General features: G+C 38.2%; 1 protein-coding gene across 1 annotated transcript; it reads right to left on the reverse strand.

The window, feature by feature from the left end:
• Nucleotides 1–2,943: 2,943 nt before the first annotated feature.
• chrnb5b (cholinergic receptor, nicotinic, beta 5b) lies at nucleotides 2,944–22,272 on the reverse strand. The gene is made up of 6 exons (XM_077532455.1): nucleotides 21,592–22,272; nucleotides 9,801–9,946; nucleotides 9,152–9,196; nucleotides 8,740–8,849; nucleotides 4,190–5,177; nucleotides 2,944–3,796 (listed from the first exon to the last, which is right to left on the reverse strand). The coding sequence occupies exons 1-6, from the start codon at nucleotides 21,644–21,646 to the stop codon at nucleotides 3,641–3,643; spliced, it is 1,500 nt and encodes a 499-aa protein (XP_077388581.1). The 5' UTR covers nucleotides 21,647–22,272; the 3' UTR covers nucleotides 2,944–3,640.
• Between the last annotated feature and the right edge of the window lie 1,845 nt (nucleotides 22,273–24,117).

Raw genomic sequence — 24,117 nt, forward strand, 5'->3', positions numbered from 1 at the left:
TTTTAGGTCTGAATTTATTTTCCATTTTTTTGTACTGTGTGGTGCTCCTTGCCCAAATAATTGTGCACCACAAAGTGTTCTTTAACTGTGATGCCTTTTTGACATCACTTGATGGATGGAACAAAACTTTATCGCACCCCACAATCTGAAATAATTCTCCTCAGCATGCAAAACTCCACCTACATCATTAAATCCAGCGTTGGAAGCATTATATACATCATACACGGCCCAAGTTTTTTTTTTATTATTATTATTCAGATTTCATCTTCACAACCACCACATCAATAAAGTCACCTGGTCATGGATCTTCCACATACGCATCGCAGCCAACATAAAATGAATAAATAGTAAATCTGACTGTGAAAAATTGATCCAAACTCTAATTTTCTCAAGATGATATCCCTGCAATTCCCTCCTCTCTGATATCAATCAAAAATCACTCTCAGGCCCGCAGCGCTTCAGAATACATTAGCTAGGCTAACTGAATCATCATATCATCCGAATTTTAGCATCGCTAAATTGGCTTCCAGTTTGATTTAGGACTAATTTTAAAGCACACATGGGTCTGCATTCAAGCTTTATAACTTTCACACCGCAGCTTACATTAAAAAAAAAAAAATATGACAAATTGTTTTTCTTTCTGTAAAAGCACATTTTAAACAACTTTTTTCAAAGGTACTATATAAATTATTATTACTATTATTATTATTATTATTATTATTATTATTATTATTATTATTATTGTCGTCAGTATTTTCTTTTTATTGCTAAATATAAAAATGTCATTCCTTTACGTGGATTTTAGTTTTTGTTACACACTAATTCATCGGAAGGACCCGAGTGTGCTCTCGACATACAGTCAAGTTTTACTGACACGCATGCTGGACAAAATATATTTAAAAACAATAGAACATCACAGAGCAATTGTCACCTCCTGAAAGTCATTCGATAATTCCTTTAATGGAAATTGACGCAGATGTCAAAAGTCTTATTTATTTAAGAGTCATGTGTCTACACAGAAAAAAAATGTGCAAGTATAACTTTGTGCTATAATTGCTGAATATGACTCCAATTCCACGGCTGTCACAACGTTTCGGGATTATGTCGCTGTTTGCCACATATTTGTGTGTGTGCATTTCCATTGCTGATGTGTAGCCATCACTGTCACGGATTAGCATCAGCACAAGGAATTGTGTAAACGTGACGTGATCGGCATGACGCCAACAAACACCCACATTTGTACGATGACTTCAGGCTCCATTTTTGGCTCGGCGTCACAGTTTTAGGAATCATCTTCTATCTGATAACGAGAGCAAGAGAACACAAGATTTTCCAGCCTCGTAATCGTGCGCATGTGGTCGGCATTTGCACTGATACTTGTTTACATAAGTTAACAGGAGGTGAAGTTAAACGCCCTGCGGTTACAGGACTGTCTAATGAAGCCTCTCGTTAGCTAACCAAGTTAGTTGAAAGTAATTACATGATGCAGATCTTGAACTTTTTGATTGGTTGAAATACTGAGAGGGGTTGTAAAATGTGTGCAGGTTATGAGTATCTAGACATTTGAAATCAAATAACACAATTTTAAAATGGGCTTTAAAGTGCACAGGAAACAGCAGACGGATGCTGGAATAGGATTTATGTGCTCCCTCTTACGTGCTCCAGTGGAGTTATAAGAGGCGAACAGTAGCAGTAGAATTTTGAACCAACTGTAACTGTTTTAACGTATCAATGTTATCCTTCATCAGACGAGAGTAGCTAACAGCTCAATTGGGCCTGTCTCCTGTGTCAGACGCCATCCCAAATCAATTATTTCTGCGATACCAGATGAAGTATAAAAGTTTTTTTGTTTTTGTTTTTTTAATCGATGACTAGATACCAAATAAGAGTACAAGGCAGTTTGATGAAGATTGATAGAGAATTGCAACCCATGAACATGAAACCTTAACGCAAGAACAAAAAGCTGTTAGCAGTGTTAAATGGTGTGGCGTCTCTCTCTCTCTCTTGATATTGCTGAGTCAAGCAATGCAGAAGCGAATGAGCAATTAATGTTTCATCAGATCAGCGCCTTGCTTTCACTCTCCTTTAATGATCCAGTTAGCTGACATCGACTCGTGTTACCTTACATCCATCCACAAGACAAGCAACACTATTTCAGAATTTTTTTTATTTTTTTTTAACACATTGGCCTCTGTGACAGATATAATGAAGGTAGCATACTGCTTGATAGAAATAAGCACTTCAATGCTTCTCTGAGAACAGATTGGAACTTTAGACAGGAAAAGCAAGAGAGAAGCGAGGCCATTTGTTAGCATAGAATATTATTGCTGTTATTTCCTTGACGATAGTTGTATAAAATTATTTCTCATAAGATAACGTGAGGTCTCACAAGCTGCCCCTCAGCTTGTTGCGCACCAGTCTGAGTCCATAAATGGTGAAATTTCACAAACTGCTCTTTCATTCTCTGCGCTGCTCAGTAATATTGCAGCATGTGTGCTACTGGGAGAGGACACATGGAGGTGGTGATCTTCTTCTGTGTATCCACATCATTGTTGGTTCCCGTTTGGCACAACGTGTTTGCTTTTTAATGTCTTTGTTTTTTGTTTTCGTCTTTGGGCTCTTGGGAAACTAAACTAGGGATTTTGCTTCATGCATGTGGAAACTGGAGAGTAGAAAAGAATACAAAAAGAAGTCAAAGCAGAACAAGGTACTGAGCCATTAATAATTCGGTTTGCAGCCATTAAGATGTCTTTAAAATGCCATCTGGGTATGTTGTGCCATGTTGAGTGCACAACCGTGCAGGTTTAAGTAAAATGTATGTGGTCATAGAGGGCAATGACATTTAACTTTTTATGCTTTTGTTGATTTTTAAAAACATCTTACTGGTTTCATGCTTGAATTTGTACAGAGAACAGATGTGTTGTTGTTTTTTTTGGGGGGGGGTTTTCAAGTAAAGAACATGTCTCAGTAATGTCAATTTTTTTTTTTTTTACTTAACATTTGGATTTTGTATTTCTCTCCACTAATGTCATTGCTGACATCTTGGGACGAACCAAGAAAATCTACAATACACTCCAATGTAAGGAATAAAGTCTAAGTTGGGCACACTTTTTCTCCCTTTAATTGCCCTTAAGCTTTAATTATTAATCATAACTGGATATTCTTTGAGTTTGGGGAAGACACTTTTGTGTTTTACAATGACTGTGCCCCATAGTGCATAAATCAAGGTCCATTAATGGCAGCTTGAATGAGTTAAGTCCCGAACAACTTGACCTAAATGTCATCAAAGAACTTTAGGGTGAACGGCATAAGGACAAATAGTTATTCCTTGACTCCAATTTAAATTATGATTGCAATCAAACAAACCCAACAATGATAACATAGTCCCCGATCTCAGCAATAACATACATTAGTGACTTTGACCAAACAAAAGCAACAGTTTCTTCATCCAAACCAGATAAATCTCAGTTTTCATGCTTGATCAGAAGATGGCAGAACAAGCGGAGGATTCAAAAGGTGAGTTCGGGAGCAGAACAGGTGCTGGAGGAATCGGCTAAAGTGCATCAGAGTGTCAGGTGATGTGGACATACTGTAAGTATGATCGTTTTGTTTTTTTGGGTCCAAGTTCAGGTGACATCCTTCAGTTCTGGTCCATATCTTCAACAATGGGGGTGTTGTAACTCTGAAACAGTGGTTGCATGAAGAGGCCCACAGTTCCCACCACACAAACACACACAAAGATCCACAGGAAGAGGCGGTCGATCACCATCGCCACGTACTTCCAATCCTCTATGATCTGTAAACACACAGAGCTGAGTGTTAAGAAAAAAGTAATTCAAAACATTGTTTAATTCATTAATTAATACATAGAAATGAATAATACATGAAAATGACGTCAACTTTTTTTTTTTTTTAACTGCCTGGTCAATGGTTTGTGGAATCAAAAACACTAACTATGGCCAGCAGATGGCAGAATTTTATCTCTTTTCAATGGGCTGCCGGTATACCAAATTACAATGAAACATGACGGAATCTGATGAAATAGAATGTTTTCAAGGATGACGTGAATGATCAAAACCTTTGTCATATCAAAGTTTTTTTTGATAACGTGTGGCAGTTAAAGAGTTAAGTGGCCGTAATCAAAGGAGTCGCTACAGAATTACAGACACACTTCTTTGAAAAAGCCTACCCCTTCATCATCATCCTCACTCTTCATCTTGTCCGCAATATAGCGCACGCCATCCACGGCGTCCTCCACGTCGATGCTGCTTTTCAGTGTCGCCGTCCTCCTCCTGAACTCGGTGTTGTCGGCGAAGTCGCTGAACGTCCAGCCGTAGCGTTTGGCCGAATCCTCGTTGACGTAGAAGGACGACGACGAGTCGGCCAGTCCCAGGGAACCCGTCCCTCCATCTGCCCCGGTTTTCTTCTCCGAGAACGACCGCTGTTGGTGTTTTTTCCGGAACCTCTCGCGTATGTTGGATCTGCCGGGTCTCCGCATGAAAAGGTAGGAGGGAAGTCGGTACATGAAGACGCGTTTGACCCAAGGCGGCATGGTGTGCGTACTAGGGGAGCGATGGTGCACGTTGAGCACGCAAACACTGGTGACGATGGAAAAGGTGACAAGCACCATGGTAAACATCAGGTACTTCCCGATCAGAGGCACTGCTAAAGATGTGGGTGGCACAATCTTGGAGATAAGGAGTAAGAACACAGTGAGGGCCAGGAGCACGGAGATGCACAGCGTCATCTTCTCACCACAGTCTGATGGCAGGTAGAAGACCAGAATGGCCAAAGATGTGATCAGGATGCAAGGGATGATCAGGTTGATGGTGTAGAAGAGAGGTTTTCTCTTAATGATGAAGTCGTAAGTGATGTCCAGGTACCTGATGTCATCGGGGTCTTCGTTCTTGCGTCCCGGCAGAGACACGATATCCCACTCGCCGCTGGGTTTGAAATCGTCGCGGCTGGCGAAGTCGCTCAGGAGGATGAGGTCGATCTCGGTGTGGTCGTACGTCCACGAGCGGAACTTGAGGGTGCAGTTCTGCTGGTCGAAGGGGAAATCGCGGACCTCGATCTTGCAGGCCGACTTGTAGATGGCGGGCGGGAGCCAAGCCACCTCGCCGTTGTTGGAGACCACCGCGTTGGAGTAGAAGGAGACTTCGTAGGTGCCGTCAGCGCTGAGAGACATAAGAGGAAGAAGAAAAAAACACATTTTAAAAAAGTATCACGACAATCCCGTCTATATTCAATATATCACCTTATATGCCACATTTGATTGTCTCTCTACTGAAACGTACATAAAGGTTGGAAGTAAAGCTTCAATCTTGACTAAGAACTTTTTTCTGCACGCATTCTGTTAAAGAGATACTTCACTTATTTAGCCCATTATAGCACTAAAAAGTGAATATTTTGTCTATAATTAATTTTATATTTTCATTATTTTTCACATACAATTAGTACCTTTAAAAACACATTTTGAAACTTGCTATCGACTGAAAATGACATCACAAGGGCTCAGATAACCAATCCCAGCTCAGCTTGTGAATGTCACATGACCAAACCAAGAAAACAGGTGAGCTGTGATTGGTTACCTGAGCCCTTGTGATGTCATTTTCAGTCAACAGCAAGTTGCAAATGTGTTTTGAAAGGTACTAATTGTACGTGAAAAATAATGAAAATATCTAATTTATTATAGGCAAAATATTCATGTTTGACTGTCAAAAATGGCTAAATAAGTCAAGTATCCCTTTAAAAGGGAAGTCAACCCAAAAATATTTACAATAAGTTCAATGCGCTTTCACTAGTCTAAACACTACATTTTGATTAATATTGTGTTTGTTAAATATGAATTAAGCATCAAAGTCCACCTGTTTTTATCCATCTCAGGGGGTGGCCATTTTGCCACTTGCTATCGACTGAAAATGACATCACAGTTGCTCAGACCAATCATGGCCATGTCCAACTGTGATGTCATACTCACCCAACAGCAAGTGGGAAAATGGCCGCCCCCTAGGATGGATATCAACAGATGGATGTTGATGCTTAATTCATATTATTCAACAAACACAATATTAATCAAAATGCAGTGTTCAGAATCGTGGGGGCACATACAACATATTATTGTAAGCGGGCCAATATTCAGGATTTTGACAAATTTTGGCATCGAACTTTAAAAAAAAAAAAAATGTGGCAGTCGATAATAAATCAATTTAAAACTGTTAACATCGGGGAATTATTTATTAAAAAGAGATGTTACTGCACCTTCTGTTTTAATTTGAAATTAAATTCAACATTTCAGATATTTTGAAATGTTTGAAAACTTTATTCACTGTAGAAAACAACAGCTATTTAAATTTGGTTTTGTTTTTTAAGTTTTCATTTTACTCTTTAAGACATGATGACACAGGGAGTTCCATGAATTCTTTTGTTAGAATTTTAAAACAAATATATCTATTTTTAAATAAATAAATATATACATAAATAAATAAATCTTATAGACATTTAAACAATAATAATTGCCAATAGTTTGGAGGGTTTGTTTGTTTGTTTGTTTGTTTGTTTGTTTGTTTGTTTGTTTGTTTGTTTGTTTTATTGGATTTTTTTTCACCGATATTTTCCCTTTTAGTGAAAGTGAGTATCGGCTTCCAATATTGGTTTCCTTGAAAAATGATAATCGGTTGAATTGCCCTTTAAAACCACACCAAGTAAGTGAGTATCTTGCCCCGTCTAACCACCTGACATCTGGATGTTGGCTAGCTGTTTTCAGAACTGTTTCTGTGAATATTACACACTCATTAAATGAAACTTTTAACAGGTGCCAATTCAGTGTTAACATAATGTTATCATCTTTAAGGGAAAATTGTGTATCGTAAAAAATGCCGCATCAAGGCAACAATCTCCCCCTTGACCTGCCTGCACTGAGACCTTCCTTCCTTTTCACTTGATCTCACTAAAGCTACAGACGTTGCATTATAGATACATAGACTATCAATTATAAAGTAGGTCAGGAAGCCAGCATCGCATTCACTTTCCATTGCTAGGAAAAGAGGGAGGTTCAGGAATGGAGAAGACATGTAGACGTCACGAGAAGTGAGCGCCTTCTTCTTATTCACTCTGGGATCTCCAGCCTATCATCTTCTATCATTTGGCCTCGGGATCCATTCTGCTTGTTGTGCGATCTTAACGTTGACCGACAATCTGTCTTCATGAAAGTTTCATGGCTCCGAGGCGAGTATAAACACAACCAGATCAACTTCCATCTCACATTTACACTTGATTGATTTATCATCATGTGTATCAACATGAGGCAGCATGGCGGTGGTCTTATAATTTACTACACCACTGATGCTAACATCCATGTGTTGGTGGTGTTGATTCACTGGCATGTCCACGGACACGCGCCTGTCTAATTGCATTACACAGTTCATGATTGATGTTTGTTATCTTCCTGGGGTGTGTTCTCATTTGCACACAGATTCTTTCCAGGGCTGTTTGGCACTGCAAGCTCCTCCCAGCAAATATTGGTAGGGTAGCACTGCCTGGTTCACTACCAATGTCCTGTCCAATGAAATCAACTCTTTTGTACACATCTACAAGTTCTTGTTTTTCTTCAGTTATTTTGTTAACACATATTTTATTTTAGTTAGAGATATTCTATCTCACTTTTTTCAGACCGATACCTTAAGTACTCACTGATACCAAGTACCGAAACCACTAGTACTTTTTCATACATAAAATAAAAAAATAAATTAATTAATTAAAAAAAACAGTGAAAGACCTTTATACAGTATTCCAAAATAACATTTTTCCATAAAATTGCATGAATTAATGGCAATTTTTGAGTCTTTTATTCTTCTTTAATTCCTAGTTCCTGATGCTAAAATGGCCACAAGAGTCACATTGTCACTAATACCAATACTGTACCTTAAAATAAGGTATCGTCTCAACCCAATACCGATACCAGGTACTCGCCTATTCTATAATAAACATATTGAATTAGAATTTATTATCACTATTTTTGGACCAGTTGTTACCACAGAAAATGTGAAAATGTTCCAAATAAACGGACACTTTTTCTGCTCTCGAAATGTCTCAGCAGTCGTGATGAGTTAGTCCAAATACTAAACTGGCCCTGGGGATGAATTATGAAAGACATAAATATCGATAAACTTTACCCATTACTGGTCCTGGAGAAATTTGTCAAATAAAATTTTGATTTAGTGAGCCTGTATGAACGTTATTTTGCCCTCTATAATAATGATTTGTTCAAACCATTAATTATTTTTATTATTTTATTATTATTTTTTTAACATTTCTACAGTTGCAAGACAAGTTAATGTAAACTATTAAAATGTACAAATTTATGGTTAAATATTAAAATAAAATATTAAATCTCTGTAAATATTCTCTTTGTTTTGGTGTTTTTCCAAATTAAAAAAGTACCGATGAGAATTTTGAGGAAGTACCTGATTAAATGAGTGGTAGCTAATCCCTAACTTTAACAAAATAAATGACCTTTAGGATTTAAACTCTGCCAAGGTCTCAATAATCTCTTATCCCTTGAAATACTATTTTCATTTTGACACGCTGCCATGTGTTCATTATTCTAAAAGAGGATATGAACTAAGAGGATATGAAAAACTTTTTCGAAAAAATTGTTTACTCGTGAAAAAAAGATCTTTTTCCAATGTGTGTCTCGCCATGTGTGTTATTTAATTTCACAGTAAGATGCAAGCGTACTTGTTGTAGAGGACGATGTCTGGCAGCCAAATGTGTTGCGTCGGGAGGCGGATTTTCTTGATGCCATCATACTCATCGGGGTCCCACATTAATCTGTAGTCGTTCCACACCTGGTGATTGTGTAGACAAAAGACACTGAGACGACAAACGTTTCGTGTATTTTCATTCTCAAACACACAACTAGAGATACTTTGAAGATGTAATGATTACTTTTTATTGAAATATTGGGCATCAACTGTCAATCAAATATCACAGCTACAACCTGGAAAAATGGACTTGCCTAGCGTCGGTTTTATGTCTACATGTAACTGCATGGTAGAGCCATGACAAAAAAGCCTGTGGTTTCGTTATGATGCTTCTGAGTAAGCTCATACAGCGTAAGTTAATATAAAAGACAAAAAAGAAGACAAACCTGAGTAAGCCAACAGTTGGTGGTCATGATCTGTTCCCTCTCATTCTGAAACACACACAGACTGAAGGCTCATACACATCATGATGCCTCTTGACTCATTCAGTCCCAGCAATTTTCACAGAAGCAATCCTGTTCGCAATCGCTGTTTTACTGGATTTTGACTGATTTTGCAAGGCCCACAGAATATTGTGTTCTATTGCTATAAATGCAAATGCTCTTCTTTCATCAGGAAAAAAAAGTACGTTTCTATCTGTTCCCGTTTTGCAGCAATTAGCATTAGAAGAAGTTTCATCAGTTTTCACAAATCTATTTAAAATTGTAAGTGATTTAGCTTTTTTTCTACATGGCCCTGGTTGATCTCCTTTGCTCTGCTGCCACCGACTGGCCGTTTGTGCAATAACTACCATTTCTGCAACCGTTCTTTGCGGTTGAGAGGCTGTATCAAAGCATTCTGTATGCTCTAGCATTAAAAAAAAAAAAAAAAAAAAAAAAAAAAACCATATAAATACGTCTTTGGGACACTTAAAACATAAAAAAACGTATTTATACATTATTGGGAGCAAATGAGTTAATAGGAATAATCGTATTCATCATCATCATAACCATCAATCATCAGATTTGAAGGACTGGCACGGCTGAGCTTCCTCACCACATTGATGAGTTGAGCGAGAGACACTTGGATGTAAATGGTGACTTGTTGGCTGTTGTTGACGGCCGGTCTGATCAGTTTGTTGTAGCGGTCTGCCGACAACAGGTGACCCACCAGACGTTCCTCCACCTCTGCACATAAGGTAGCTGCAAGCACACAATGTCAAGGGTAATTCAGGACTGTCCTTAAATAAATTTTTAAAAATTCATCTGTCTGTCACCAACCTATATCACCATGAATGAACATATATTAATACATAGATTGAAATAATACGGCTGCATATAAATGTCTGCGATGTATTTTGTTGAACACCACTTATCCAGATGTGACAACATGGTTCAAATGCTTGAAAACAATTTAGTAGAGCATATCTTTCATGTGGCTCAATGGTTACATTCTGACAAGATAATTTCATCTGACACGCCAAACGTGTGTGCATCCAGTCAGCATATTTTTATTTTTGTACATCAATGGACAATACCTACGCTACATAATTAAAGTCTGGTGCAAAAAGCATGTTCCCAAAAGAAAATAATGGTTGCTGGGCAACAGCTGATCAACACTCATTTGCTTTTCCATTGATGAACCAGCTTCAAATATGAGTCCAGTCATAAGCAGTCACACAGGTTTTCTCAACACTGGTTTTACGGCGATTCAACATTTGAATGATCCTATTTATTCACACCAATGTCCTCTTTGTGTAGCGACCTTCGTCTTCCTTGACTGAGACTCCATCTTTTTATGGATTAAAAAATAGGTGATACGGTACAACATATTGTATGAGGAGCATCAGAACCATACACAACATCAGCCTTTACTGAAATTCAAACAGAATTCGATTCTCCCTCCCGCTGCTCGCTGAATCAGTGGATGCTGCTGTCTGTGGATCTCACTCTGCTTCATCTATCCTTCCCTCCTTCCTCTGGTTTTTCCTCTGGTCTCTTGAGATCTCCCTAATCTTGGAATTCAGAAGTTTCTGAGGTTGGCGTAAGATTGTGGTTTTGTAACCCTGTGGGTGGCAGGTGGTGTTTAGTTGGTGCTGGATATCACTTTGATTCATCTTTATTTCCTTTGATCTTTCCTCTGGTCTCCCGACCTTCTGAACTTCACGACTCTGGCGAGACTCTGAAGTATCCGGTTAAGGTGAAGGGTCATGGGATTTTTATTAGGTTTTAGGTGAACTAATGAGTACAAATTTACACAAATTCACACGCGAGCACACTTACGCACACACGCCCCCACACACGCACACACACACAATTTTGCTGACTTTGACTGCAAGGGGTGAATTGCACCGATGATCCAAATGTCTATATGTTAATACATTATCAAATTTAAGGTAGATGGTTTTATCGTTTTTTTGTTTTTTGCTTCCTATTACCTTGTGTGTAAAAATTACAAATTAGTGAGTCACATCTATGCATTATGCCGAACAGTCACGTTAGGAAGGCTTTACAGGTTACACAGGTAGATAAAATGTCTTTTCTTTTACACTTACAACAAAATCCTAGGAAGAGCAAGCTCAAGCATCCCGACTAATTTTAAAGCCAAAATATCCTCTGGCTGTTATGCAATCCTAATCCGTCGGACGCCATGCCAAAAATGTCAAAGCACAGAGTGCAACTGCCTCTAAATAAACATTCCACTTCTCTGATTTTGACTTCCCTAATTTCATCATCTCAGCCGAGTGCTTATCGGGACGATGCATTCGTATCAGGCTAACGTGGGGTGTCGAGGGGGCTCGGCGTTGCATAATGTGTGTGTCTGAAGCGATTAGCCATGCTGACGAGTTACCCCGGGCCACATGTAAACACGTTCGGTTTGATCCTGCCGCCGCGCGCAGGTAGATGTTTGTGATCCTTCTGATAGGGTGCGTCACATCTGAGTGTGTCACGTATGATATTATTTGGCGCTGCGGGTGAACAAAAACAGGTTAAAGTCACCACAAACATAAACAGTTTTTATGTGAAGCTAGGGAGCTCCAACATGCCATAGTGGAAATAAGTGTAATTGTGGCCAAAAAAGACAAACCTGTGACCATGATATATGTTTAATGTGACCACGATATACAGTATGTATAATGTATGTACAAAATACTAACTTGAGGGTTTAATGGCATTCTAATTCTAAACAAGTTGGACATCTGTGTAAGCAAACGGTGTGCACCTTTGCTCGAAACTGCGATACCCGACGTCCGTAAGGCAAGTGTCTTTTACTCTTATTTTGTTCTTGTCAATTGTCCATTTTTCAGAATAAAAATTCAATACCATTCCTGTCCAACTTTTTTTAGACTACACGTCTATGTCTAAAAGTTAGATGGAAGCCAGGGTGCACTCCGTTGCGCACCAGTGCCTAAAAATGTATTTTTCTTTCCCAATTTTTAAATTTTTGGGGGGCACAATTTTGTATTTTGTTGGTACAAATAAAGTTATTTTGGGGGCACAAATTTGCTTTTTTTTTGTGCATCTCATAGCCATACATTTTTTTTTTTTACACATTATATTTATTCTGTGACCACAAATTACTATTTTTGCGCATGTTGTACTTACTCTGTGGCCAAAGATCAGTATTTTGTGCACGTTATACTTCATTTTTGGCCAAAAATTACTATTTTGTGTGCATATTATATTTATTTTGTGGCCACAACTGAGTATTTTGTATGCATGTTGAACTTATTTTGTGGCCACAAATTAGTATTTTGTATACGTTATACTTATTTTGTGCCCATAAATTAATATTTTGTGTGCATGTTATATTTACTTTGTGTCCACCAATGAATAATTTGTGTCCATGTTTTACATATTTTGTGGCCACAAACGAGTATTTTATGCGCATGATATACTTTGCAGCCACCAATTAGTATCTTGTGTGCAAGTTAAACTGTCACGCCGCCACCGGCGTGACGGCCCATGCTTTTATTTTGTGTCCATGTTTCCCGTTTTATTTTGAAAATTCTAACTCTCCTCTCACCCCAGGTCACTTGCCCTTCCTGCCGCTCCCTAATTACCGGTCCCCGCCCATGATTACCACCACCTGCCACCAATCGAGATACACAATAAAAGCCATCTGCATTCTCCCCTCCGTGCCGAAGTGTCACAGTTCAGTGCATGGATGCGTCCTACAGTCCTCATGACCTTGTTCACGGTGCCTTGTCTTTTTGCCTTGTTTTTGTGCCTTTTCCTCCCCAGCGGAGCGCCTTTAGTTACCCCTTGAGCCCTTTTTCCTCCCTAGCGGAGCGCCTTTTGTTGTCCCCAGTACCTTTTGCCTGTTTTTTCCTCCCTAGTGGAGCGCTTTTTGTTCTCCACCTTTTTGACTCCCCGTTCTCCTCTCAGTTTGAGAGGAGACAGCTGTTAGCCGGAAATAAACCTGTTGCCTTGGTGGCCTACCTCAATCCTGCATCTGAGTCCTACCTCTCCTTGTCGTGTCATAAACACTTGTTTTGTGGCAACAAATTATTTTGTTAGTACATTACACCTATTTTGTGAAAACAGATTATTATTTGATGGCCACAAATTGATTTTTTGTGGTCATAAATTAGCACTTTGTGTGCACATTATACATATTTTAATGAAAAACAAAAAAACTATTTTGTGGACACAATTTCATTCGTGAAATGTTTTTCCCCCATGTCATATTCTTGAGCTCCATATGAATCTGATGCAAGGAGGACATTCTGACCTTGTACAACCTTCTCACATATAAAAAAAAAATGCAACCAATTCTGAGTGATTTCTTGACCATTATTAAAAGACAAAACACAAAAGTCAAGTTGATATTCAAAGTGTTCTTTTTGGTATTTGATGACCTTTTCTTGATTACCAGTGTAGATTTAAAAGCGCACAATGAGAAACGCACGTACACTCACGCACACGCCAACGGCAATAGTTGGTGAAGCGATGTTTAAATGTCGTGCTGCAAGGCCTCACCAATTTGGTGCTCCAGCAAAATGGCATGCTGCTTGATTGGACGGGCAATGGAATAATTGTGTGTGTATGTGTGTGTGTGTATGAGCTCTGAACAGATTTATTTGAGCATCCACACTAACCTACCTACCTACCTACCCATAGTCAAGAATCATCTACACATATATATCATATAATCTCTGTTTCTATTTCCTACACATGCCGTACACTGCATGTCAGCAGCGCTCGCAATGTGCAGCTCGTACGACAGCAAAGAGGCAGATTTGACACACACACACAAACGCACACAGTCACCGCAGGGCTGTTTTCATCCATGTAATCAACACAGAGCACAGTCTGACTGGGTCACAGAGCTTCAGTGGCAGTTGCTGGTTTCAAGCACGCTGCCAGATTTTCAGAGTTTTGTACATTACTAACCCCTGAGCACCTTTACTTTAAATGCAAACACATATACTGCATATAGCACGGTAGATCTGGAAATTGTTTACAATGTGATGGTACATTCTAATAATCAATATATTATCGGTGCACGAAATGGCTGATTTTGCAAAACGAAGGTGACAGAACTAACAAAACGACCGGAAAAAAATGAAATTCAAAAAACAATTTCATTAACGAAATAAAATAAAAACAAAGATGCTTTTTAAAAAAAGAAAACTAACTGAAACTACATTATAGGTTTACAAAACTAACTAAAATAAAACTAACTATAATTATAGCAAAAATGTCCTTCGTTTTAGTCTTTGGTAATTGATTTAATACATGAGCCTTTGGGGATGATTTTAAATGTGATTTTTAGTAGATTTATTTTGATATAAACCGGAATAATGACGTCGCGCCCATGGTGTTTTTTAAATATTGCGCACAATACTACACATAAAAAAAACTAAAACTAATACTGAAACTAACTAAACTAAAACTAAGCATTTATTAAAGAACTAAAACTAATGAAAAAAACTAACAGAACCACCCTGAAACCCAATTAAAACTAAATAAAAAAAAACAAAACTCCAAACCAAATAAAAACTAAAATGAAAAAATCCAAAACTATAATAACCCTACTGCCATATTACAAATAAATTGGTTTATATACTGTAGCATTTTTCTAAATATGCAAAAGCACAAATAAATTATTTGTACAATTTTTAGGACTAAACACAATTTCTCTTCATAATATTATGTGGCCCTTGCGTCCTTCTCATTTTCTGTATGTGGCCCTCAAATGAAAAAGTTTGGACACCCCTGGTTTATAGTGATGTAGTTTACTGTTTACAATATTACAAATGTCCTGATAACCTCGTGTTGTTATTCCACTCGTTATTGAGTGTTATTTAGAGCCTTTGCGACAGCCAGGTTTGCTATTCATGATTCATGTTTGCTTGACAGGACAGTCGAAACCGCGAGGCAAAACAGCACAAAGCGAATGTAGACGAGGCAAGAGGTCAATGGTTGTTTTTACAGCCAAAAGGGACAAACACATCCGCCTGGAACAGTAAAAAATATGTTGCTTAATATGTCACTTGCTGATCTTTCTTAAGTAGGAGCAAGGATTCGTTTTGCTTTCATGTGAATAGTCACAAATTTGAGGCCCTGTGGTGCAAATCATTCCATGTGGAAATATGAATACTGATGATCTCAGATACTATTCAAAATGAACTGAGTTATTCAAAACAGTGGTTAGTATGTCTGCCTCATGCTTGAAAGATTGCATTGTATTGTGCCTCTCGTCTCAAGTAAGCTGGGATACGTTGCAGCCCACCTGCGACCCTGATGAGGGCAAGCAGTATAGAAAATGGATAGATTTAGTTATTCATTCCAAAGACCATAATAACATCCGAGGCAGTAACAAGAACACATGTTCAGAAGCACTAGAGCACAACTAAGTCCATATTGCAGTACTGTCACAACAATAATCAGCAACAACCGACAAATTCGATTCAAAACAAAAGTATTCCTCTCCAAGTCATCTCAAGGATGACACTGCTGTTGATCCAAATGGCTTTTTGCACTTTAGAATTGTAGATGTGCCTGTAGCGCCCTCTAAATATGCAAACGTCTGAGTAGTTTAGAAGACTGTTCAGTGACGGTTCATTTGCTATTCAGAGTATTTAATTTAACGTGTTTTGTCTGAGTACAGATGATTCAAACACGTCGTGATGACCATGCAGGAAATGAAGCAAGTTCAATGCCATGTTAGTCGTTTCTGCATCGTAACAAGGGGGAGGGCAGAAGAAGCCATTGGTCCAATTTAGGGATGTGTGATTGTGAGCTAACTAAGGGCAAAAGACAGACGAATAGAATAGCAACCATTCATACTCAGGTTTATATTCACTTTTAAACTGAACCCAAGTCAGTGTGATTCCCATTTAACATGAGCTTGAATGTGATTGGTTCATTCTGAATAAAACCATATCCCAAACGGGTGTGCACACTTGTGCAACCATATCATTTCACTTGTTTGTATGTCTCCATTTTTTTCAAGTGCTAAATAGGTTGAAGGGAACATTAATGATTGAAAAAGTTTTGAAATGATATATTTTAGTCAGATTTTTTGATATCACAAAAACCTGGCATTTGAATGAGGGTGTGTAGACTTTTTGTTTACTGTACTTTAATTTATTTAATTCAATCTTCAGTGTAATAACCTTATTTATTGATTGATTGAATTTCTATTGTATTTTTCTTCTTATTATTATTATTATTATTATTGTTATTATTATTATTATTATTATTATTAATTACATCTCTGGTGTAATAACCTTATTTATTGATTGATTGAATTCTTATTTTTTATTATTATTATTATTATTATTATTATTATTATTATTATTATTATTATTATTATTATTATTATTATTATTATTAATTACATCTCTGGTGTAATAACGTTATTTATTGATTGATTGAATTATTTTTTATTTTATTATCTGTTCTCATTGCTGCTGGACATGTAAATTTCCCAGAGGGAGCCATCCCAAAGGGATCAATAAAGTCAAGTCTAAGTCTAAGTCTTGTCATATTTGTGAGAAAAGACATCAAATGTAATTTGGTTGAACGATAGCTGCCATTTGTTTGAGTGTAAAAACCCACTGCACATTTGATTTCGCTGGTTTGCTTGCCCGAGAGCGCCTGGGGCGTCTTGGAGCTGTCGTGTTTGACAGGGCAGCAAACCCAAGTATGACAGCTGCATGGCCCGATTCCATGTCGACGTCACCCATGCCAAAAATCAGCAGAGGAATATGTGCGTGGTTAAGCATTCAGCCTGAACCAGTAGTGCAAACACTTGTGATCTGACATCAGCAAGATACACGTCTCCTGACATCTCAAAGTGTGCGAGTTAGCAACTTTGGATGACAGAATCACGAGGTTTTGTATTTGCGGACGCACTGAAGGCTGTCACATTCGTCACGCCTGCCACGGGACGTCAGGATGACTGCAAACAAGAGGTGCCCTGCCAGAAAGCAGAGGTACATTGTACACACATCACTCCATATTACGCTGCCACAGATATCTGAGTGAGGAGGACAAGTGTTTACTTGGAGCATCATGACAGTCAATGGCAAGGCTTAAAAATCTCTGGGGACAACAAGTCGTCTGTCAAGACGATACAGAGACAAGCACCTACAATAAAAACACTGTCAAGGTCGTATAATCACATGAGAAAGTAAATTGATATCATGTTATGATAGCTAGATTACATACACTTGGAATATCATGTTTCATCCTGACGGGATGAGAGCCAAACACAAAATCATTCGTTTTCTATAAAAGTTGCTTCAATCTGTTCAGCTTTAATTCAAAACAACAGTTGTGCGAATAAGTTGTCAGAGTTTGACGCTTGTAAATCTGGTCTCCAGGTTGGCAAAATTGCTTTGGACAGTATCTTTTCCAGCTTCTGCCTCTCGTAGGCACTATTGAACAATGTACACAAAACCATCAGATACTCCAAGAGCTTCTTTCCACTTGCCATTTAAGCTTTTTAAATAGTTAAACATGTTTGTCAATTTGCATTGTAGATTTTATTAAAGTATATTTATTTATACTAGAAATGACTCCAATTATTGCAGAAAAATTGTTTGGCCAGGAAAGATAATTCTGATTCTGAGCTCAGGGGCGGAGCTACATTGTGGACTGTTCTCTGACCAGCCCTGTGGCCACCCCAAATCTAGGGGCAAGTTTTGATACCTTTGACTTTTCTGACATTTTCACATAGATGCAGTTTTCATAGATCACCTGATATTCTACTACAATACTAAATATTAAATAAATATGAACTACATATTTAAAGAACAAACTTGGGCAAACTCTCAATCAATATGTCTTTGGTAAAGGTAATTTGATTCTCACAGTCAATGTCAAAATCATTTTCACATCATAGCCAGTAAAAATGAGAAGTGATTGTTTATCATCCGATCCACAATCATAAAATAAAATTCACATACATACCAATTTTGAACAGAGATAGGCGAGTACCAGGTACAATACCAGGTAGCGGTATTGTATCAGTACTAGCATCAGTCTTGGGGAAAAAAAAAAAAAAAGTGGTATCATACATCCCTTATGTAACACATTCATAATGCCAGCAAGAACAAATATAAGTAAAAGAGCAATATTTATAATTTTGTGTCATTGTGATTTTTCGAAATGAATTTACATATGATGCATTTAAAATTTGGTCTGAAGTTACATAAACATTAGCAGCATTCATTTTAGAGTTCCTAAATAAAGCAAGTGCGAGGAATCTCCTGAAAAATCATCTTTTGAAGGGTAGACCATTAAACAATGATTCTATTCTGACAGGTCACCGTGACTCAGAAGATACGTGGCACTACTGAAGCAGCACTTTGAAACATACTGTATGTCGAGATGTCTTGAGCTGCCAGAAAAAAGGCAAAACGAGTGGATGGGACACGAACGAAGACTTTGGGGAAAATACCAGGAGGTCTCATCACACATGTATGAAGACACTCACATACACTAGCGTCTGCCTTGCTGCACTCTCAACTCCTCAATAATTGAATGCCTCTAAAAATAAGAATGCCATCATCTCACATGCGCTAAGACTGCAACACAATCAAAGGTTATTCACCAAGACGCGCGCACCAAATCAATTTGTGATCAACGAAAGTTGAGAGAAAGAGAGAGAGAGAGAGAGAAAAAAAAGCTAAAGAGGCTGCTGCTGTTCAAAATTTTATTTCCTACTTTTAGTGTAGCTATGTAATGATGTCAATTATTCAGTGACACTATAACCCTCACCCTATCTCAGACCCGAAGAAGTTTAATTTTACATTGTATTAGTTATAAGTCACATTATTTTGTGGGGTTGTGAAAAAAAAAAAAGTTGTGAGATTGTCATGTTTTCCTGGGGATAATATGGTACTTTAAAGGGTGTGTTTACTTTTATCAACTGCATGGTGATATTTTCATTTTTGATTAAAAGTATCTTGCAAGCTTGCAGAAAAGTGGTTCTCAAACTCGGGTCCTGGAGGATCCGAGAGCCGCAGTTTGGGGGTCAGCTAAATCATTTGCGATAAAACATTATTTATTTATTTATTTATTTATTTATTTATTTTGAGAATTTATCTTGTCTTATAGAGAAGGCGTAATCTTAAGAACAGTGGTCCCCCAAACACCGGGGCCACTTTGGACCGAGCCACACTGTTGAAAGACCAAAGAAAACTTACAATACAATATGAAATAAAAATAATAATAATAATAATAATACAAACCAAATTCTAAATACAGTGGCTATAGCAAGAGGCGTTTTTTTGTGATTAAATAAATAAAGAAATAAATATGTCAACCTTTAATGTGACCTATAATCTAAACGCCCAAGTGAAAAAAAAAGCTTTATTGCTATTTTTTTTTATTATTATTAAATTTCAGATAATGTGGTTTCACAAGTGTTCACACCCTCTTGTAACTGAGATGTTGCAGTGTTCAAAATACACCAAGCATATTCAAAATCATGTTAAATGGGAGTCATAAGCAGGTTATAAATTCACATTGCTTGACAAAAGTCGTGAAATTATTTATTTGGTGTATTTTTTTTTTTTTTTTTTTGCATCACATAAAAGTCTGACTTTTAAACAGAGGTGTCTAGAGTTTTTATATAAACCGTAGTCTTTGCTCTTGTAAAGTTTTACTTCATGAAAAAATACAACTTTATTCTCACAACAAAACTTTTTTCCCTAAATAATGTGATTTTATTATTGCACAATTACCTTTTTTTTTTTTTTTTATTAAAAATAGGCTTTTTTTTTTGTGGCATTTAAGGGCACACATGAAGAAAAGAAGCCCTAGGAAAAATGTCTCCTCCCCTGTCCTCCCCTGTGAGGGATCGCTGGACCCAAAAACTTTGAGAACCCCTCTTGTAGTGGATGACAAGCAGGGACGGGTGGTTGCTGCCGCCTCCTGCTCATCCCTTCCTTTTCAACACTTAGCGTTAGCGTGCAGCAGTGAGAGTAGATGTGGTACTCAGAGAGCAACAACATACAAATAGGTGCCAACTTAGTGAGTCATCTTCGTCAGCTCTTGCTAGCGAGCTCATTTGCAACATGTCAAGCAACAGCTGTTGGCCCGAGAACAACACTGGGATGAAAGGTGGCATATTTCTGCCCATCCACATATGTGGTAGGACCTGGGGCCAGAGCTTCGAACCCGAGCTTTGCAGAAATGGTGTGAAAACGTGTGAAAAAGTGGTTCTGTACTTAATTGTTAAACATAAGTTATATTCAATTTTGATTAACTCGTTTTCGTTTCCATTGGAGACAAACAGTTTTCTGCAGTTACAAAAATATTTACAACTCATCCAAGCTTTGAATTCACATTCAAAGTGTTGGTTGAGGCCTGCTGAGTTATGCAGCAGCTCATCCACTGACAACAAATCGACTTAACATCAGTTCACCGTTATGTATTTTTAATGAGGGTTTCAGGGTATTTTAGTAACTTTCCCAAAAGAATCCGATTCCAACACTATTATCTCTAGATGGCCTTGGCATTGACGGAAAACCATTAAAGCACAAAGAGGCCCACAAGATCACAACATGAGATAAACATTTCAGGAAATGCAGTGTGTGCGTGTGCCTGTGTGTGCATCCCTTTGTTAAATCACTATAGACAACTTTGTCATATACTGTAAAATGTAGTTCATGTTATTGCTATTTCTGCAATTTAACTGTACTATTAGAGCCAATACAAGAGCTGCATCAAAATCTCTTGTTATTTAATATGCTTTTATTTGAGTTACATTATTATTATTATTATTATTATTATTATTATTATTATTAACACCCCAGTACAAACTTCATATACTTTTAAGAGAAGCAAAACAAGATTCTAAACCTCTTTGATAACTTGAGATAGATAGATAGATAGATAGATAGATAGATAGATAGATAGATAGATAGATAGATAGATAGATAGATAGATAGATAGATAGATAGATAGATAGATAGATAGATAGATAGATAGATAGATAGATAGATAGATAGATAGATAGATAGATAGATAGATAGATAGACCATTTTGATACAGCTCTTAATTGCTATTATTGCACACGTGTACCTAATGAAGTGGCCAGCACAATCCCTCTCGTAGAAAGTAGCACTTTAGGAATTGAGACGTGTAACGCTGTGGCCTTCGGTTGCTGATTTATTTCAAATATGTATACTTTAGATTTATCAGAGGTAAAGAAAATTAAGCTTCCCCGAAAGAGTCAACCCGGCGCTGCACATGTGACAAGTGACGATTTGGCAACGGAACAGCCAAAACATGCTTGATCCTCTTTGACAGACGCCCCGAAGTAACCTACAAGCCCCTCGGTCCCGATTTGGAAGGATTTTGAAAAAGAAGATTACTGTACTCACTTTGTGACACGGTGACAACCAGGAGAAGCAGCGCAGCTTTCGCCAGGACCGCCATCGTCCAGAGGCTGCATGCGAAAACGTGCGTAAACCTGCAGATGACGCTCTTTTTGTGCTCTTCCACTGCACACTCGGAGTGGGACAATAATGGATTATAAAGGGCGTCGGTGCGTCGGATCCCGCCCTGGGAGAGTGTCTATCTGAGGCTCGGAGGCATGGAGAGCCTCCACTGACTGCTGCCTGGGTGCAGTCAGTCTGCAGGAGCGCACCGGTTGTGCGCAGCGGCACCCGGCTAAAATGAGCGCAGTGTCCCCCCTTGTTTGACGTCCTCTGGGCCGATTGCAAATGGGGAGTTGAGTGGAGAAATGTGCGGCCATGCAGGAGCAAGCAGCAGTGTCACAATCGTTCTTTCTGCAAGGTGGTCATTCCTGCGATAAAAGATTCAGGCTCCCCGGTCTCCGCATGGTTCTGCAACCCGCCCATTGCGCTCCCCAGCCGGGCTCCACTTGCACGCCAACACGCTCTTAATGGGCAGAGGACATCTGTGAGAAGAAACTTATATATTCTCCCAGGGGTTAGCATTTAAAATCAACCTCAGCTGCAGTGAAAAAAAGAAGTATCATTGGAATGATCCATTAAGTTAAGTTTCTGAATAGAGTCTGGACCAAGATTAAAAATAATAATTAGAAAGACAAGGCCTCATCAGCAGCAAGAAGTTTGGTGTCAAGAAGACCTTCCCTCAGAGAGGCTGGGTCTGGTGAGGGAACTCTGCCAGTAAGTCCGCTACAAGAAGCACAAAATCCAATATAGGGCTCACATGTGAAACAGAAATAAGTGAAGGTGATTTAAAAATACAAATAAATATTTAAAAAAAGCACAATGATGTGTTGTGAGGGAGGTCAGAGGTCCAGAAAACATGGACACTCCATCACAACAAGCATGTGGTCATAAGAAGAAATCTAAGATCTGCAGAAGTGACACTACAGCAATATCTAAAAAAACAAAACAAAAACAAAAAACACTAAGTTGGACTGTGAGTGGATTTTTAACAATCAAATCAAGTTTTCTGAGTTTTATTAACATTTCTTTGAAATGGAGGTTTTAGACTTCTAATGGAAAGTTAACCTAGTGGGGCTCTGTGGGCTCGGGTCAATTAGTGGATTGGTTATTTAGTGGAGTCCAGAGTTGAAAGTATAGTGCTGAACAAATGAAGCTTCATGAAGCACTTGTCATATTTTTTGATTCCTCTAGATGGCATTATTTAAAACAAGAGCACCTTCTAAAGGAGTCGAAATATACCGCAAGTGCTTCATGAAGCTTCATTTCCCCATTACTAGTTCAAAGCAAACATGGTGAATCAGTATTTAGCTGTTATGCGGCAAATACAATAAGCTGACAACATAAGTGAAGTCTGCCCCAAGCGTAAATGATTTTAAATACAGATTGAAAACTACATGCTTTAACCCTAATAAGGGAGAGTGGGGTAATTTGTGCCAAGGGGCAAGTAGTTCCACCTTAGAAAACCATAGAAGAAGTTGGTAATGTGACCACATATTTTTGAAGAGACATCCATTTTGCTCATTCAGTAAAAACGGGAGAGACATGGCTTGAGAGGTACATACACACATATAAGTTCAAAAAACATTTATTTATTTTTTCCCTCTGAAGTAAAATTTCCATGATTAAGGTTTTTTTTTTTTTTGGGGGGGGGGGGGGGGGCTGTGTTTGAACAAATTACAGACAACTTTGAAAACAGTTCAGACATATTTTAGTGCTTTAGTAAATTACTTCAGAAGTTATTTTACCCTTGCCAAAATCCACAGAAAGAAAGATTTTTTTTTTAAGTGAAAAAAAGAATTGTGACTGACACACCTGAGAAGACTGAGTTGGAGAAGGCTCACAAAGAAAGAGAAGACAAAAAAGCTGAATGTGAAAAGCAAAATAATGAAAGAAGAAAAGGGCTCTGAAACCTGAAAATCAAAGTTATGCATTGAATTTGTCTTCCTTGTATATAGCATAATCGTCAGTACAACACCAAACAAGGAAGTGACGCAAAGTAATGTCAGCTCCGTCGAGCTTCTTATAGCCTGTTAGCTCATTAGCTAGCTGGTGGCTAACACATAAAGCACCAAAATGACTTAAAGGGATATATTCCAAGCCACCAGCGGCTTTAAGCAGATATATTTATATATGTTTTTATCATTCACAGATCATCACGTGCTACTGTGTAGATGAATCAGGCATCATTTTTTTATTACACATTCATGTCATGGCGATGCAGTCACAGCTGGTGGGTCAGAGGTCTGATCGGCCTTTTTCAGAGGGGCGTGAGAGTCTATGCATGAGTGCAAAGGCTCAAGGCTTCCTCAGTCTGCAGAATTCTTGGCCTCCCCTGAAGGCTCTTGTGGTGGTGAAAGGGGAGGACACGAATTTAAATGTGCGTCACTCAAAGTGTACACGCAGAAGAAAGGGAAAAGTTTAAAAAAAAAATAAAAAAAATCAGGAGTCAGCTGAGGCTAGCATAAATAT

Source organism: Festucalex cinctus, chromosome 9 (assembly GCF_051991245.1).
Source record: "Festucalex cinctus isolate MCC-2025b chromosome 9, RoL_Fcin_1.0, whole genome shotgun sequence".
NCBI classification, from domain to species: domain Eukaryota; kingdom Metazoa; phylum Chordata; class Actinopteri; order Syngnathiformes; family Syngnathidae; genus Festucalex; species Festucalex cinctus.